General features: G+C 37.4%; 1 protein-coding gene across 4 annotated transcripts in view; it reads right to left on the reverse strand.

Annotated features, from left to right (window-relative positions):
* Positions 1 to 20,444, reverse strand: part of LOC127435482 (potassium voltage-gated channel subfamily D member 2-like) — a 192,644-nt gene that overhangs the window by 11,520 nt on the left and 160,680 nt on the right. For 2 of the 4 annotated variants that reach the window (XM_051689023.1, XM_051689022.1), the window contains exons 3-4: positions 3,772 to 3,934; positions 117 to 215 (exon numbers count right to left, since the gene is read on the reverse strand). In XM_051689023.1, the coding sequence (XP_051544983.1) occupies positions 117 to 215; positions 3,772 to 3,934 (262 nt within the window). The remainder of the gene's footprint in view (positions 1 to 116; positions 216 to 3,771; positions 3,935 to 20,444) is intronic. The other 2 variants (XM_051689025.1, XM_051689024.1) reach the window with 1 other exon arrangement.

A 20,444-nucleotide genomic window follows, 5' to 3' on the forward strand; every position in this document is an offset into this window, starting at 1 on the left:
GCCCCCTGATGAAGAGGTGAAAGACCAGGGGGAAGAGGTTTCCACATGCACCAGCACCAGCCCATCATGTCACGTTCCATTAAGAGAGACCCCGGCGACTTGGTTTCCACGGTTACCTCCTCCTCCGTGTCCGCCAGCATCCCATTGCGTTTGTAATGCAAATAAGCGTTAGCACCACCACTCTTCGCTGCATGAATTCTAGCAAGCCTGGTTTTCTGTTCAGTGGACAAACACATGAGCGTTCAGCCTAACACTTTCACCTCTCATGATAAGTGTGTGTATGTGTGTGTGATTGAGGCTGCATGCTTATGGAGAATGGAAATGTGTCATTTTCTGTACTGCAAAAATAATTTTCTTATTCAACATTTTGTCTTATTTTACTTTAAAAATATCAAAACATCATTCAAACAAGATTAAAAAAAATTTAAATAACTTTTTTAAATAATAAAACTAAAATGGCATAAAATAATAAGTAGAGATGCACCGATGTATTGTCCAAAAATCAATGATCAGGGCCAATTATCTCCTGTCAAAAGGGGTCAGAAAAACATGTCTCTTATGTGAAATTACTTTGAATTGGGTGACAATGACAGCAGAGTTTGTCATTTGTGAGCTTTGCACTGCAAGAATTTCACAAAGTGGAACTACAGTACAGTTAAAACTTTTAACACAACTAATTTGAATACTCATCTTAAAGCTCAACACAACAAACAATATGGTGAGTTTGTTAAAGTTAAAGCAGAGGCTGCTTCATCTAAAACAGGACAAGCTCAGTGTTTGAGATCATTCAGAATTCAGTTAATGTGAGTTAAGAATGTTAATGTGAGTAATAATGTGCTTTTTGTTATAACGGAGACCAAAACTCTGAAACATGAAAGATGTGTAGAGACATAGAGAATAAAGTTATTATTTAAATTTCTTTCGAAGAAACACCACCAAACTATCAGTATCGATATCGGCATACAAATTTTGTATATCGGTGCATCTGTAATAATAACACTTGTTTTCAAAGAATATATATTGGATTAAGTTTAGTTTTCATACTCTGTTTTTTAATTCTAAGCTTAAATCTAACAAATTGTAAAGAGGTTTATGCTCAAAACAAGAAAAAAATGCTAATGGGGAAAGAAAAATTATGTGAATACAAGACATATATAAAAACAAGTTTTACATCTTACAAAATGTTCTTCTTGTGTAAATGTATCTTGTTTTAAGGATGTTTATATATATATATATATATATATATATATATATATATATATATATATATTTTTTTTTTTTTTTTTTTTTTTAATGGAAAATAAGACAAAAATACTGATTAAGAAATTGACTTTTTGCAGTGTATGTGGAATTCTTGGACATTTGGACATTCATTGTCCCCCTCTTCTTCTACCTTCATTCATCTCTCTCACTTCCCTCTCCCTGTTTTAATCTCAATCTTTCTTTCTCTGGATAATTATAAAAACAGACTGTTGTTTTTGGGTGGATTGGGTGTACTGTTTATCTATGTGTGTGTGTGTGCTCATATTGGGAATGGGATATCTAAACTGCTTGTGTCTACCATGGGTTGACCAGTCTCAAACAGCTAAATTAAGAGAAGACGTAGATCTAAAGAGTTAGGGTGTAATGTCAGTTCTGTATATCTACTGTACTTATTCTGATCATCATCCTGAGAACAGCTTACATAAACAAAAGCATCTGGTCTTTCTGTACTTGGTTTCACAGGCCACGTACACACTACATACGAGTGTCATTCCTCTTCTGAATGCTTAATACTGTTCTGTACACACAGATTTGGTTATTTAGGGGAGTGACACAGTACACATCTAAATTCACTCCCGATTAATTCAGGTAGTTTAACTATTTTTTTCTTTATTCTACAAAGTGTGTACAGAGTTCAGTTTGTGTTAGTTTTAATGCAGGGATTTTGGTCTCTTTTGGACGTTGCCCATGAAAAAAACACTGTTACAGTATTTAGAATCTATTACAAATTATTATTAATAATAAGAAATGCAGAAAACTAAAAAGTAAAACATCTGGACACATAACAAAATTAACATTTTGTATTTTCTTAAGGCACAATATAATGTCTTTATTTGTATGACATTTTTTGGGGAAAATATGACCTAAAAAAGTTTCGCGAGATTCACCCATAATCAAAACACGGAACCTAAGTAAACGGCGGTTTTCCAAAAACTGACAAACATTTGAATGTCTTCGGTTGCAAATATTTCTTTAATCAAAATTGTTAACACCAAACAGGTCAAACTGTTGGCGATGTGTCCATGTTTATTTTTTGAAGCAGTTAATTCTGTACATACACATGGAACAATGATTTAAAGGGATAGTTCACCCAAAAATGCTCCTTCATGCAATCCCATATGTGTGACTTTCTTTCTTCTGCAGAACACAAATTAAGATTTTAAGAAGAATATTTCAGCTCTGTAGATCCGTACAATACAAGTAAATGGTGGCCAGAACTTTGAATCTTCAAAAATCACATAAAGGCAGCATAAAAGTAATCCATGCGACTCCAGCGGTTAAATCCATGTCTTCTGATGTGCTATGATAGGTGTGGGTGAGGAACAGATCAATATTTAAGTCTTTTTTTTTTCTTTAAATCTCCACCTTTGACCTGCCCTGACCAGTAGTTGGCGGTATATACAAAGAATATGAATTGCCAAAAAAAGAAAAAAAAAAAAAAGAAAAAAGAAGAATGTAAAAGTGAAAGTGGATGTTTATGGTAAAAAAAAAAAAAAAAAAGACTTAAATATTGATCTGTTTCTCACCCACACTTATCATATGGCTCCTGAAGATATGGATTTAACCTCTGGAGTCTTATGGATTACTTTAATGTTTCCTTTATGTCATTTTTTGAGATTTAAAGGTCTGGCCACCATTAACTTGCATTGTGAGGACCTACAGAGCTGATATATTTTTCTAAAAATCTTTGTTTATGTTCAGCAGAAGAAAAAAGTCACATCTGGGATGGCATGAGGGTGAGTAAATGATGAGAGAATTTTCATTTTGGGTGAACTATCGATTTAAGTGAATTCATTCCAGTATTTAAATAAATTTGTCACTTCCATAACTTTGCAATGTGTACATGGCCATTTTGTCTCCCCTTTTTCATTTATTTCTTCCTCAAAGAGATAGCTCACCCAAAAATGAAAAGTCTGTATGGAAAATATGCTACGCAGAATGTTGCATCTTTATTCCATACAATGAAAGTGAATGGGGGACTGAATCTTTTATTATGCCAAACATCTCCTTTTGTTTTCCACAGAAATAAATAAGTCATACAGGTTTGGAACAAAATGAGGATGAGTAAATCATGGCAGAATTTTCCTTTTTGGGTAAACTATCCCTTTAAAATATTTATTTCCCTGTCTCTCCTTTCTGTCTGGTTGCTTTTCAGTCTGTGTTGAAGTACGAGATGATCTGGGCATGCACTAGAAATGATCGTTCCATAGAGACCTGCAGTTAACATACCACAGAGACACACACACACACACACAGCACACACCACACAGCGTGCAGACATCTGGGTCACAAGCATATTGTGCCAGGTTGTACTAAACACTATCCCAGCATCATTTTCTGTGTTTGTGTTCATGTACACTTGGTCATGTCATGGCCTAATCTCTTTGCCACATTCAGACCTGTCTGAATTTCAAAAGAACATCTATATTTGACACCAGCTCCATAGAGCTTTATGTGATCAGAGGCTGTAGACCCGGACAAGGGGTTGGGTTGGTTGGTTTAGGGTACCTTTTGAGCACGCCGCTTCTCTGCACGTTGACTCTGATGGTAGATCCGACTGAAATTGGACACAATGACGGGCACAGGAAGAGCAATCACCAGCACTCCACTCAGAGAACAAACTGAGCCAAAGATCTTTCCCATGATGGTCTTAGGAACCATGTCTCCATATCTGTAACACAAACAGACAGAGTCAGCAGGTTGCGTGACATACCCTCACCCTCAAAAATCATAAACAAAACTATGCAAGGCAAAAAAATATGACAAAGACTACATTAAATAAAGGTTCACTTGCAGCTAGGATAAATGTGGTTTGAGCCAAACACAGTGTGTTTTGGACTGTGAAGTATTGCCTGCTGAGCCCATGAAATGGTTAAAATTCAAGAGACATTTAGAAGCCAGTTTTCCTATTCAGTCTATTTCATGTTAATAATTTTGCATATTCAATGCTTGATTTTCAATTAATTTTCATGGTTCAATACAAGCTCAGTCAACAGCATTTATGGCATAATGCTGATTATCCAAATAAAAAAGAACCAAAAAAGTATTTCGATTCACCCCATGTTTGTTAAAATAAATATATATATATATTTTTTTTTAAATTGCAATATTGGATAAAACATCACACATATAAGGTTAGCAAGTGATTTTATAACACAAAAAACATGTTAACCTGTATAATGTTCATGTCTTTTGGCTCTACTTTAGAAACTGTTTGTATTTTATCGTTTATGGAAGGGCCCCATTTGCTTCCATTGTAAATGCCTCACTGTAACTGCAATTTTTGTATATTAAAAATAAAAATTAAAAATAAACAATTAATTTAAATAATTTTTTGAGGAAACCAACCACAAATGCTGTCGACTGAGCTTACCTTGTACTGAATCCGAACATTGAAATGTCCTGTATTGGGTTTCAATTTGCCACTTGATAGCAAACTCAGTTGAGATTGAGAACCACAATCATAAAGGACAAAGTTTGATTTCCACAAGGCCATTTTTCATTTTTGCTTCTGTCAGCAACACAATATCACAATTCTTCATGTTTTCCAAGCTTTGGTCGATTTCATTTGTCAAACAGATGATACCACTAGGAGGCACTAGAGAACCATTCAGCATCCAACAAGTGCTCACTCTACAATTTAGTGTAAAAGCTTCTTTTTTTTTTTCTGTTTGATCTCAGGCTTTTTCCCCCCACAAAGCCTTAACATCATCAAACCTTTACAACTACTACTTTAACAACTCTTTATTTTAAAATGCCATAAAAATAATAACCACTACAGTAATCCTTTATGCTCATATACAACATAACATCATCCTATAATGGAGTACACATGATATGAACATGTCGTCTTGGGAACACAAAGTTCTGAACTTCTGTCATGATTTCATTCTCGTTCCAACAAACATACAACAAGCCCTTCTGTCATACCACATCTTCTTTGTCTTTTTAAAGTATGCTAATGAATGATAACCCATCTAGGTCACAATCTGGCAATGTCCCAGGCTTCATAGTTGAAACCAAAACAACACTGTCCTGCTTCATATAAATTTATCAACAGTTGTTTAACAGGTCTTACTTTGACAGCTATCTTAATGGTAACGTTTACTAGTTGCACGTATTGCACTATGGTATTATTAGTTGCACTTACTAAAAAAAAAAAAGGTACTGTGGTAATACCATGTTTTTGGGGCATGCACCATGATAATATTATGTTTTTAAGCATGCACCATGATAATACCATGTTTCTTGGGACATGAACCAGGATCATAGCATGTTTTTTTGGGCATGTACCATGATAATACCATGTTGTTTGGACTTGTACCATAGTAATATCATGTTATTTTTATTTATTTATTTATTTATTTATTATTATTTTTTATTTTTTTGGACATGTACCATGATAACACCATGTTTTCTTGGACTTGTAGCATGGTAATACCATGTTGTTGTTGTTGTTGTTTTTTTTTTGGACATGTAACACGATAATATGATGTTTTTTGGACATGATAATACCATGTTTTTTGGACTTGTACCATGATAAAACCATATTTTTTATTTATTTATTTATTTATTTATTATTATTATTATTTTAAATGTACCATGATAATACCATGTTTTTGGACATGTACCATGGTAATACCATGTTGTTGTTTTTTTTTTTTTTTTTGGAAATGTACCATGATAACACCATGTTTTTGGACATGTACCATGTTAATACCATTTTTTTGTTTGTTTGTTTTTTGGAAATGTACCATGGTAATACCATGTTTTTGTACCATGTTAAATCCATGCTTTTTAGACATGTACCATGGTAATACCAAGTTTTTTGGACGTGTACCATGATAAAAAAATTTTTGGACATGTACCATGGTAATACCATGTTTTTTTTTTTTTTTTTTTGGAAATGTACCATGATAATACCATGTTTTTGGACATGTACCATGATAATACCATGTTTTTGTACCATGTTAATTCCATGCTTTTTAGACATGTACCATGGTAATACCAAGTTTTTTGGACGTGTACCGTGATAATACCATTTTTTTTGACTTGTACCATAGTAATAATGTGTTTTTGGACAAGTACCATGAAATACCATGTTTCTGGACATTTACCATGACAATACCATGCTTTTGGAAATGTGCAATGATAATACTATTTTTTGTGGAATTGTACCATGGTAATACCATGTTTTTGGACATTTACCATAACAATACCATGCTTTTGGGAATGTACCATAATGATACCATGTTTCTGGGACATGTACCATGATAATATGATGTTTTTTGGACATGTACCATGATATCATGTTTTTGTTTTTTTGGGGCATGTAGCATGTTAATACCATGTTATTCTTTGAAGTATCTTGGAGTACTATGAAAATGCCATGGTATATATTTATGTAAACCATTCAGTAACTTTCTGTTTTCTGTTACCTGGTATTTCCATAATTTCCATTACTCTTGAACATATTAGTTCAAAGTTACTGCAACAATAGCTAATAAATGTGAAGTTAGTTGTGATCATAATGTGTTTGCAGAAATCACTTGGTTTGATATTTTGTTATCCAGTGCAATGACATTCAGACACTTTTAAGTGTGGCATAAGTGTCCAAATACATATTGGGGCCACTGTGTGCTGATTAAAAAAAAAAAAAAAAACATGAATGAAAAACTTCAAAATACATTGTGTATTTCTGAAAGCTGAGAGTATAACGTGTCTTTAACAGCGCTGAGAGGCTTTGCGCTCTAACTGTAGTTCTAATTGAATTATGGCGATGAGTATAGGAGCTCAAGGGGCCCAACGCGACAAAGCCTCGAAAGACTGAGCCATAATTACGGATGGCACAGAGTTGACTTCTCTAATTAAACGGCTATAATTATCAATGTCAGAGAGAAAGACAGAGAGAGTGTGAGAGAGATGAAGAGAGTGAGACAGCAAGACATGCAAAGAGTTAAAATGCTCTTGTTTCCAGCTTTGCACTGTGGTTGACACTATCGATGTCATTGACCCAGTCATTCCGAGCACTGAAAAATATCCATATTAATGGTCTTATGAGCTATGATGGCATTCACGACTGATCAATAGAGAGCTTTGTGATCCCCTGGACTGACAGACAATAGACTCATTATAAGGGACCAATAAAGTCCCTTGTAGGCAATTATCCTCATAATTAGATTTGTGTACATGATGAATATGTTGGCCGGTAGCTGCTAATCCAAATCCACATACTGAGGCATGCTATTATCTGCAATGTGTGTGTGTTGTCTCGAGCTTTGCATTCAAACACTCCACGCCCCTACTTACTGTAATAAAAGCCTTTGACCTTGCTATGAGTCAGCCAGGTGTGTGTGTGTGTGTGTGTGTGTGTTTGTGTGACGTGAACTAGATGGGACAGCAAAGACTCTAATGTGCTCTCTGCGTTTGTCATTTTCTTGCTGCTCACTGTCCAGTGCAGTTACGTATGACAGCATCCCTATTAACCCAGCTGACCCGCACTGGCCTCACATACACGTTTGATTTTCTATCCTTGTGGGGACTCTCCATTGATATCTATCTGTCTATCTATCTGTCTGTCTGTCCGTCCGTCCGTCTTGCTAGCTACTGAAATGTCTTACTTGAAACCTTTAAAACTAGTTTAACCTTCCAGACAAGGCTTAGTCAAGCCAACATCAAAAATATTACTCTTCTGCTTTAACGTTTATGCAATTGACAGATGCTTTTATCCAAAATGACTAATTATTCAAGCTATTCAAGCAGTCAAGCTATATTGGGAATTGAACCTGTGACCTTGGTTTTGCTAGCGCCATAAGCTAGCAGCTGAGCTTGTGGAAGATGATATACAATACATTCAGGGACGCACATATAAAGATAATATAAGTACAGAATTAGAATAATATCATTTGACATGAATATGATTTGATATAAGTTGAATATGCATATATATACAGGGTGTTTCAATGTGATGGCTGAACACAAGCCAGACAGTCTACCTGCTGTAGAACTTGATATAAGAGGAAACAACCTACATGGACACACACAGTGGATTTATCACTTCCTCTGCAAGAAACTTTGAGAGCATCTTAACAGCCACAATACAATTACGATCCAATCAGCTTGTAGAGGAAATGGGTCATCAAAAGGCACCCACTGTTTGAAAGTAAACAGCTGTAAAAGCATGCATACCCAAACACACGCCTTCACACTTTCCTGCAGATTACAGGGGATATATGAATTCCAATGAGACACACAGGGAGGATGAAAGAGAGATGGACAAATATGATCAGAGAGAGGCAGAACATTAAAATACTATAGTACTCAAAGAAAACAGGAAAGCACTCCCTATATACTGTATAGAAATATGAAATGTAAAATGAACCAAGAAGGGAGTATGGAGAGATACAGACAGAGAGATTAAAAAATGTTAAGCTCACTGATTTAATAACTACTGCTTCATGAAGCTGTGGGCTGATTGGAGATGAAATACGCTTATCAAGCCTAACGAGTACACCGCATATTAGAATATTGAAAGACTAAGTTAATGACATGACTGTTCCATTCAAATAAGTCTGCATGGGCTCCAACACAACGCAATGGAATGGAATGAAACACAATTGAACTGTTCTTTTTTGACTGTTTAAAGCTCAGACTTCAATTTTTATACTCTTGGTAACAGTATTTGTGCAAATATACAGTATAATATACATAATCTTACATAGTCTATGGAAGCAATAAAAGTAAACAAGATGTAAACATCTTCTGCAGTACATGTGAGTGTTGCTTGCCTGCCAAAATGAAAGTGTGTTATGGGGTGTTTCAAGGTAATTTCTAAGGAGTTTTAAGGGTTTTTCAGAGCATTTGTATGCAGTTTCTTCTGTTTTATTTGGATAGTTGCTAGGGTGTCCTGGGCGGTTGCTTACTGGCCGAAGTCAAAAAATTGTGGTACCAAGCTATGGCCTGGTTCCTGTCAATGTAAGTGTGGGATTTTTTTATTCCGTTTAATCATCCACCAGGCAAAAATCATAAGTCTGATCACTTAGAAAAGTAATTTCACACCACTCCTCGACACGCTGTACAATTTGAGGTATCATTCATGTTTGTATAACAAACAGTGTGGGATAAGTAATGCATTAAAGTTTAATAGTTATGGTTAGTGGTTTGTTAAAATCCCTAAATGCAAGTATAAGCAATAGCAATTGTGAAGCTTGTCCTGCGGTGTGCAATGGAAGTGTGAGATTCGATTTAAGCACTACATTTCCCCCTCTAGACCTAATTACAGAAATAAATGAAAATTTGGAGCATTAGAGGAAGGTCAAAAGTGAAATAAACATCTGTTTACATACTTTTGTGTTCTGATTAGAAGGATTAAACAAATATGACCCTCCCAAACTTACATTTGTAAATGAAATTCCTCTTGAAGTTTCACCCTGATACATTAAAAGTTCAATTTCAGTTGGACTAAAACAATAATTAATCTTTTTAAAATGTCATGTAAACGCTTTATTCTGACTGAAATCCACTGTTGACTGTACTAAAAGAGTGCGTTGAATGTGTCCGTATGCTCTTTCAGTCAAAAGAGTATACTCTAAAAGGCTACAGCGCTAAACTGTGCATGAGATGTAACGGCATGTGGAAAGACAAAGTATACCCAAGTCTTAACAGACCCACTGTAGATAATGTGATTGTAGCTCAGCTTCATCCAGCATGTATACACGTTAATGTGACCACAAACAGCCTCTACGGTGATCCACATTTCAGAGCATGTTGCTTGACAGAAGAAGTGCGGCGTGTATTTAACATTTCCTGAACTGACGTCCTTCCTTCAAATATTTGATTACGCATTATGTAATGTACACTTGGACAGACTGTAGCTCGACTATGCAATAATCTGCTATAGCTTGATTTTAGTGGTCTTCGACTCATCTATGTGAAGAAACCAAATCAAACCCGACATGTTTGACATGCAGGAGCAGATGCATGTGACCCTCTTCTACCAAGTCTGGGGTGCAGCAGTGTAGGTGAAATTTCACAAAGGGGGTTTCTTGAAAGCCTTTTGTGAATGCTTTATGCCGAGGCGGTTAGAAGCTTCCCCCTCCTCCCTCATCAATAATTCTGTCTATGCTTTTCCTACATCCCTTCCATGAATGCTGAACAATCTGTTTTATCCCATCATACTTTGCCATCTCTTTTCTCTCTCCGTCTCTATCACAAATACACACACATTTTCAGACAGACACACTCATACAAAACCATATCAGAGTTGTCCCCCATTCAAGCGTGTCTAAAGAGAGTCAGTTACACAGAGTTTATCGCATCAACCAGTGCTTTCTTCTCCACGGCTTTTAGCAGCATGGTTCAAAGTCCTTGACCTGATAATGAAGGATGTTCTCGTGGCATTCAAACCCAACTTCTCATTGAGGGATAAAAGTGAGAGAGAGAGAGAGAGAGAGAGAGATATGATAAGAGTCTTTTATCTTCTCTTATAAACCCACAGAATGGTCTCCTGCTCCACTGATTCACAGCAGATCAATCAGAGATAAAGCTCTGCACTCACTTTTATGTCAAAGAAAAAAATACACTCCCCACACAAGGGGGGTGAAGCTTAAGGTGTTCAATTTCCAGAGAAAATAACACTTGATGATCATTATATGGATGGATCGGCCAATTTTTACACAGTTGGGTTGCTGGTGTCACGGCTCGAGGAACAGCGTATGAAATGTGATGAGATTTAGAGGAACATCTTTTGGCAATTGTTCATGGTGAAAGCTTGTTGGTTGGGAAAAAGTAGGTTCCAAAAGTCTGAGACCACAGACTTCTGGACTCTAAATACAGGATTTTTATTTAGAGGAAAATATGGGATTTTTATTTTCATTTAAACCTGGAAATAATGTTTTAGAATCTTTAGACTAAAGAAAAGTTGTAACGTAAAAATGATAGTTCACACAAAAATGTAAATTCTCGCATCAATACTCCCATATGTGTATAGCTTTCTCCCTTCTGCAGAACAAAAACAAAGATTTTTAGAAGAATATCTCAAATCTGTAGGTCCATACAATGCAAGTGAATGGTGATCAACACTTTAAAGCTCAAAAAAGCATGACATAAACGTGTTGGCATGTTCAAATGAAAGCAAAACCAGTTAAGATTGTGATCAGTGTTCTGTTGTAAATAAACCAAGCAGCACTTCTGGTTGTATCATGTAAGTTCTTGCGTGAACATGCCAACGTGCTTACGTCACGTGAGAGGCTGCATGAACTCTGTCCTCTCATGAACATGCAATGGAGAGAAACCAGAATTAAACAACTATAGTTTAAAGGACTTAAATATTGATCTGTTTCATGCTCAAAGTGATTGTATCGCTTTAGAAGACATACATTTAACCACTGGGATTGTATGGATTACTTTTACTGTGACTGTCTGTGCTTTTTGGAGCTTTAAAGTGCTGATCACCATTCACTTGCATTGTATGGACCTACAGAGCTGAGATATTCTTCTAAAAATCTTGTTTGAGTTCAGCAGAAGAAAGAAAGTCATTCTGGGACATCTGGGATTGCATAAGGGTGAGAAAATAATGAGAGACTTTTTGGGTGAACTATCTCTTTAAATAAAGAGGAAATCAAATATAATCTATAACATCTAATATCTATAAAATAAATGATAGTAGCTTGCATTAATCATATATACAGTAGAATAAAAAAAAAGTAAAATACAGAAAATGTATTACATAAAATGAAGAATTTTTTTTTAAATTGTGGATTATTTCTAGATCACTAATCAAATGTAAGCAAATTTGTGACATTGACCATGTGACCTAATTTGTACAAAAGGCCAGATTTTCTAGCTCCCATTAAAGCACAGAAGATCTTGGGATTATTCTCAAATCATGTCTGAATAACGTTAATTGGTAACAATTCACAATAAGGTTAAATACATTAACATTATTTAACACAGTATTTAACATGAACTAACAAAAAACAATGCTTTTATAGCACTTATAGGTTAATGTTAATTTCTACAATATTTTGTTTTTACATTAAAATTGTATCTGTTAACATTAGTCAATGCATTATGAACTAACATAAAAAACAATCAACAATAGTATAATTATTTTATTTTTTTACATTAATAAAGATTAATAAATGCTGTAAAATGTATTGTTGATACATGATTCCTAAAGCTTTCATTAATGTTAACGAATAGGTTTTGCACAAAATTTTGGAGAGCATGCCAGCTCAAATGCAAATATATATATATATATATATATATATATATATATACACTCACTGGCCGCTTTATTAGGTACACCTGTACATCTACTTATTCATGCGATTATCTAATCAGCCAATCATGTGGCAGCAGTGTAAAGTATAAAATCATGCAGATATGGGTCAGGAGCTTCAGTTAATGTTCACATCACATTGCGTTACTTCTTAAAAAATAATTTAATTAATTAAAAAGTAAATTTTTATGGAAAGTAAAACGTTACGTTACTTTTGCGTTATTTTTGCATTACTTTTTTCTTACAGCCACTTTCTCTTCTGCTATGCATTCCATAAAAATAAGCCATGCATTGCATACAAGAGATATTACAGGTCATGCTAGCTACTGTACAACACTCAAAACAACCTACTAAACAAACAAATATTTAGAAAGTAGGTCTTCACATCATATTTATAATAAAGAATCAATAACATGAATATGCATGATTTGTTTTTCCATCAACATGGCAGCCAATATGAATAATGAAGAATAACCACTGTCTTACCTAAAGCAGCAAAGTCCAACACTTGAACATGCATCATATATATCATCCATCATGTGCTGTGCCCTTCGACAATGTCAGAGTCAACTTAAGAAAAAGTCAGGATGAAATTCAGTGGGGAATGCCAGCCTAACGTGTTCAAGGAATGTGTCTGATAATAATGAATATTTATTAATGAATATTTTTCATTTAAGTAATCTCAGTGCACGCTTGTTTTGATTTGATCCACAGTGTGTTCAGACGCCACTGGTTGATCGCATACAATTTCAAAGGCGCATGTTGATACAGCTTGAATGGAATTGTTTAATGCTACAAAAATAAACATAAACAGTTTGTTTCATGAATCAAACTACTTGTTTATTATAAAACAAAAATTTAGACATTTTCTCTGCATACACAATCGATGTAGAACGTTGCTCAGAGCCACTGATCCAGAGTCAGCTTTTCTCATCCCATTCTCCCAGTTACGGGGAGCTATAACACAGAGCAGTTCAGCTGCATAAATTAGTTAATTGAGCGAGTATTTCACCCTGTGTATCATGTCGTGACCAGTGGAAGACTAGTCTTATAATCCATCTGCCTAAATGCGTTTACTGATTTTTTAATGCAGTGTGTATTAACAGATGAATCAGTCGCATTTCACTCAACCGAATTTAGACCTCATATTACGCTAAAACACAACATTTTCCCGGCTTGTATATCTAATGCGCATGTACGTTAGCGAGTTGATTGACAGGCAATGTCTGTTTCCAAAATGTGATTGGCTCTTTTACCTGCAAGGCGGGACTTCCTTTCTACATCCACTGACTGCTGGGTGCTAGAGCTTCTTGGTTGGGTGTTCCAATTTCTCCCATTCATTTAAATAGAAGTGACTCGTTTCTGCTAAATAGTCTCTGGCCTAACAATCTATAGAACTACAATGCCCATCATGCACTACGTCTCCTCCCCAAAGTTTGCACACTTACTTTATTTAAAGTAAGTAACATGTTTACCTTATTTAAAAAGTAACTCCGACATTATGGTCTAAAATAAAAAAAAATATTGTGTTACTTTACTCGTAACTCGAAAAAGTAATCTGATTACGTAACACACGTTACTTGTAAAACATTACCCCCAACACTGTTAATGACAGAGGTCAAAGGAGAATGGCCAGACTGGTCCAAGCTGAAAATAAACTGGTCTCACACTTTGGATCCTAGTGTATGTGACATTAAAATAAAGGAGAGTGAATAAGCCATCATGAGCAAACATGATACACTCATAACCCAATCAATTATAGCAATCTCATTCCCCCACTGTGGCTGTTACCGTTTAGTCAAGTCAAGTCAAATTTATTTGTATAGTGCTTTTCACAACAGGCGTTATTTCAAAGCAGCTGTACATGAAATTATGTTATAACAGAAAATGAATGAATATAATACCAATATTAGTTATTTATGTTTTGGTTATGTTTTAGTGGTTAAAATTAATAAACTAAGCAAGTGTTGTGGGTCAATGATTAAACAAAATGATTTTATATTAACTATAAGTTTTAGTGTTTAATTCCTTGAAGTCATTCCGAATTAATGGAGGAAATACACGTAGATGCATTGTCCTTTGATTTTTGCTGATGAAGGCTTTTGTTAGTAGTTAATTCATTTTCTATGCAGTTTAAGAGAGTGTTGTCCCTCCTTTGACCAAGCTGATATAGTTATCATTCAGTGAGGAGCACCACAGTCCGGCTGGAAGCTTAAGGCAGGTAATTTTGGTGAAATCCATCCTGAGCCCATGCTTCAGGCAATGGCTCATGAAGAATCCCATGTCTTTGAGTTTGCCTCAATTCATCCTCTGTAAAGTCTGTCTTAGTTTAGAGTGAATGATCGATATCACAGAAGAGAGGACAAAATGATAATGTATGCTAAATTGCATAACACCACAAAACTCTCTTTTCTCTCTACTCCACACACTCTAGCAGAATTTTTATTAGTTTTAATGATACTTCCAGTGCCAGCCCTGCCTTACAATTTCCATTTTTGGTTCTCTTTCTTGGCATAGAGAGCAGGAGAGAGAAAGAGAGAGAGAGAGAGAGAGAGAGAGAGAGAGAAAACTATTGCAATAATAACTGCACCAATTCCAGACATAATTGAAGCTTTGGCTGTTTGCTTCTGTGATTTGGTTAGTTTCTAAAGAGATTTTAATGCATTAATGATGTTTTTCTCTCCTTGCGGTCTAACAAGACTTTCACTGTGGATAAGTGCTAAATAGCATAATTATGATGGCATAACTATTATTATGTGTGGATGTTAATGACCCAACATACTGAACTGAGGGGGGCCCCCTGGATCTGCCAGTGGGCAGAGAAGAGAGAAAAAAAAGCTATACTTTCAGCCTCGACTCACAGATTAAGTTAACGCTCATATGTTAAGTAAAAGCAAGGTTTCGGCAAAAATCAGAGAGCAGAAAACATAAAAAAAGGCCACATATTTGGTGTAGGTCAAGCAACAGCTCAAACAAGCCTAAGCTGGTTTGTTGGTCTTAGGTCTCCAGGGAACTTTTCTAAAAACAGAGCACCAGGATGGGAGGCCAGGCAGAACAGCTGAAGACTACCCTGGCTAGGCTGAAAGACCAGCTTAAACCACCTAAGACCTGCAAACCACCTTTTCCTGTTTTCACCAAGATATTTGCACTTTTGAAGTACAATGTAAACACCATGGCAGCCTACATGAATATGGTAATCATAGGATAACATGTAAATGTAGGCTAATCCAGCTGTATGAAGGGGGGAAGCAAAGATATATATACAGTTGAAGTCAGATGTTTACATACACTTAGGTTGAAGTCATAAAAACTAATTTTTTTAACCAATCCACAGAATTAATATTAGCAAACTATAGTTTTGGCAAGTCTCTTAGGACATCTACTTTGTGCATGACACAATTAATTTTTCCATCATCTGTTTACAGACAGATTGTTTTACTTTTAATTGACTATATCACAATTCCAGTGGGTTTACACACACTAAGTTAACTGTGCCATTAAACAGCTTGGAAAATTCCAGAAAATTATGTCAAGCCTTTAGAAAATTAGCCAAATAGCTTCTGATAGGAGGTGTACTGAATTGGAGGTGTGCCTGTGGATGTATTTTAAGGCCTACCTTCAAACTTGGTGCCTCTTTGCTTGACATCATGGGAAAATCAAAAGAACTGTTGGTCTTCTGGTTCATGCTTGGGAGCAATTTCAAAATGCCTGAAGTTACCACGTTCATCTATACAAACAATAGTACACAAGTATAAACACCTTGGGACCACGCAGCCATCATACCGCTCAGGAAGGAGACGCATTCTGTCTCCTAGAGATGAATGTAGTTTGGTGCGAAAAGTGAAAATCAATCCCAGAACAACAGCAAAGGACCTTGTGAAGATGCTGGAGGAAACAGGTAGACAAGTATCTATATCCACATTAAAACAGGTTCAATATTTTTTATTTCTATAGGCTGCTCAGCAAGGAAGAAGCCACAGTTCCAAAACTGCCATAAAAAAGCAATACTTCAGTTTACAAGTGCACATGGGGACAAAGATCTTACTTTTTGGAGAAATGTCCTCTGATCTAATGAAACAAAAATCGAAATGTTTGGCCATAATGACCATCGTTATGTTTGGAGGAAAAAGGGTGAGGCTTGCAAGCTGAAGAACACCATCTCAACCGTGAAGCATGGGGGTGGCAGCATCATGTTTTGGGGGTGCTTTGCTGCAGGAGGGAATGGTGCACTTCACAAAATAGATGGCATCATGAGGAAGGAAAATTATGTGGATATATTGAAGCAACATTTCAAGACATCAGCCACAAAGTTAAAGCTCGGTCGCAAATGGGCCTTCTAAATGGACAATGACCCCAAGCATACCTCCAAAGTTGTGGCAAAATGGCTTAAGGACAACAAAGTCAAGGTATTGGAGTGGCCATCACAAAGCCCTGACCTCAATCTGATGGGCAGAACTGAAAATGCATGTGTGAGCAAGGAGGCCTACAAACCTGACTCAGTTACATCAGTCCTGTCTGGAGGAATGGGCCACAATTTCAGCAACTTATTGTGCGAAGCTTGTATAAGGCTACCCAAAAAGTTTGACCCAAGTATAAACAATTTAAAGGCAATGCTACCAAATACTAACAAAGTGTATGTAAACTTCTGACCCAATGGGAATGTGATGAAAGAAATAAAAGCTGAAATTAATCATTCTCTCTACTATTATCCTGACATTTCACATTCTTAAAATAAAGTAGTGATCCTAACTGACCTAAGACAGTTAATGTTTTCCACGATTAAAAGTCAGGAATTGTGAAAAATTGAGTTTAAATATATTTGGCTAAGGTGTATGTAAACTTCTGTGTGTGTGTGTGTGTGTGTGTGTGTGTATATATATATATATATATATATGTAAAAGCACATCGTGCTTGCCTTTTTATTAGCATGTCAGTACAACAACGTAGTGTCTTAAAGAAACGTTTTGAGAGGCTGCTGAAACTAGGCTATTGCTAGCATTAGCACTAATGATCTGAGAAAATCAGCTGGATGAAATGGGAGTCCACATGAAGATGAGAAGACATTAGTGCCACTAAGTACCTGTAGCAGGTGTGTGTGTGATTGCGGGAGAGAGGGAGGTGGGAGAGTATGCAGATTAGTACATTAACACATGTCCACGGACATGCCATACTTAATGTTCTATAACTGCTAAAGTTACGCTTAGTTAAACATTTATGATTCACACTTTCATACTTGACTGCTGAACGTGTGGTTTTATATAGGGGAGACTGGGCCTAGCAGTTACAAAAATTCAACTGCAAAAATGTGTGTTTTCTCTAACAGAGGTTTTGCGTGTTGGTTTAAAACACCTAGTTGGAAACCCTCTTAAATTAGAATAATTTTTGTGAATTCTATCCTTCAAACTTAACATAGTAAAAATATGATGATATCATAGAGTAAACAAATGGATACAATAAAACCACACCGGCAAACATTCTGGTAAGGGTCAATTAGATAATGCATGTTAATTTTAACCAAAATGTTGAAGGAAAGTGTTCTCAGGATATATTTCATAAATGTCAGGTCATAAATGTCAAGCATCTTCACATTTTTATTCGGGCTAGTTGTCACATATGTCTTAAAGAAAAATATTATGGGGATAACACAAGTTAAGCTCAATTGACAGCATTTGTGGCATAATGTTGGTTACCACAAAAATGTTTTATATATATATATATATATATATATATATATATATATATACTGTGTATATAATTTCGGCTCGTCCCTTCTTTTCTTTAAAAAAAAGAAAATCGAGGTTACAGAGGCACATCAAATTGTTGTGAAGGGTTTAAAGGCAGAAATGTGAAGCTTATAATTTTATAAAAGCACTTGTGTATTATTTAAGTTGTTTAAATCATAATTTTTACAGCCGCTTTAGGATTTCAAGGTTTAAGGTGTTACGTTGCCATGGCAACAAAATTGTAAAATTGGATTTAACTTTACACATGAAAGGTAAGCGTTTTGATCACACTAAAATCATGTTAAAACCCATATTGTTTACATCTTGTGGCTATACCTTTGAAACAGTGAGTAGTTTACTGTTCCCTATCTGTTACTCACTCAACGTTGTGTCGATGTAGTGACACTAGGGGTCACTCTTGGGAGCCCCGAACACCTCTGCTTTTTGAAAAAAGGCCAGTGGAAATTGGCGAGTGGAATTTGCATGCCACTCCCCCGGACATACCGGTATAAAAGGAGCTGGTGTGCAACCACTCATTCAGATTTTCTCTTCGGAGCTGAGCGGTTGCATTCAGTGCACTGAATTCAATTCAAACTCAGTTCTCTTTACTGTTCACCTAAAACTGCTGGATTTACGGCGCATTTCAGTGGCTTCTCCCCCTCTGCACCCGTGGAGTGCAGAGAACACCCCTGGGTGCTTTGGCAGAGCAAAAGAGTATATTCTAAAAGAGTATATTTTCTTTCTAAAAGAGCGGCACACACGGAAATGTCTTTTTAAAGATGCCTTTCCGTTTGTGTGTTATTCCTGGTTGCAGTCGTTATCGCTCCGCTTCTGACGGCCACGATCGCTTTCTTACGTGTCTGGATGCTGCCCACGCGGAGACATCGTTCGTGGATGGGTCTTGTGCTCATTGCGAGAACATGACCATGCCAACGTTGCGGTCATGGCTTGCATTCGTAAGAAAGCAAGCCACCCCAGCGGCTCCCCGCCTCGGTCCTTCTACCTACGGGTATGAGGCTGTGCTGGTTAGCACTGGTAGCGATTTGGGGACCGCAATGGGAGCACCTCCGCTGGGTAAACCCCCACGGACCTCCCATTCCCCAGCAAGCTCGCTTGCCCCGGGTGGGCTCTCGGATGAGACCGCCGGCTCATCTCACGGCGAGTTCGACCTTTTTTCGGAGCCCGGGAAGACGTTGAGTTATCGAGCGCAACATCGGAGAGCGGGCTTGTCCACTCTGACGCAAACGGCACGCCTTCGGGTGTGGTCACCCAGTCTCAGGCCGACGCGGAGATGATGGACATACTTTCCCGGGACAACTTTCCACTCACCCCTGAACCCTCGTGGCTCAATGATTGGTTCCTGGGCCCAGAGTGCCGCTCAGTAGACAGACCACTCCATCCCCCGGTGGAGGGCCGGGAGGAGAATCTTTTGTTTCATTTTTTGCCGCATGCCCAAGAGGCTGTGGTACCCAAAACTTCAACAAAAGAGTGGTTTCCTTGTTCTCTGGGTCACAGGTCAGGTGCGCACGGCCGTCATCACGACCGCCGTCCATCGTCCCATTTCGGCAGGTTTGGCGCTCCAGCGGCGGACCCCCCCGCCCCTGCGCGCCCAGCTGTGGCACAAACACGCCCACACCGGGTTGGCTCTGACGGATTGCAGGGATGATGTTCCTCCTCCCCCCTCCTCGACCAATCTTATGGTGGGTATCAGGAGCCAGGTAAGTGCTTTGATGTCCCTGGACTCAGCACGGCCACGGGGCTCGAGCCCCCGCGATGTGGCGCCTCAGAATCTGCCCCGCTGCGAGGCCCCACCTGCCGGTACATCCGACGTGATTATCCCCTTGGTCCCCCTCACCCGGAGTTTGGACTCATGGCTTGCGTTTTCCAACCCATCACGATGGCTGACCCGGACCGTCCGACTCGGCTATGCGATTCAGTTCAGCGGTGTCTGCTTCACCTCGGTAGACACAACGTCGAGTGAGTGACAGATAGGGAACGTCCTGGTTACTTTCGTAACCTCCGTTCCCTGATGGAGGGAATGAGACGTTGTGTCCCTCTTGCCACAACGCTGAACAATGCTAAACTACCTGCTGAAATGGCCGGGACCTTGTCTAGGCTCCTCAGCACAAAACCTGAATGAGTGGTTGCATACCAGCTCCTTTTATACCCGTATGTCC

The sequence above is a fragment of the Myxocyprinus asiaticus genome, chromosome 45 (genome assembly GCF_019703515.2).
Source record: "Myxocyprinus asiaticus isolate MX2 ecotype Aquarium Trade chromosome 45, UBuf_Myxa_2, whole genome shotgun sequence".
Lineage (NCBI taxonomy): Eukaryota > Metazoa > Chordata > Actinopteri > Cypriniformes > Catostomidae > Myxocyprinus > Myxocyprinus asiaticus.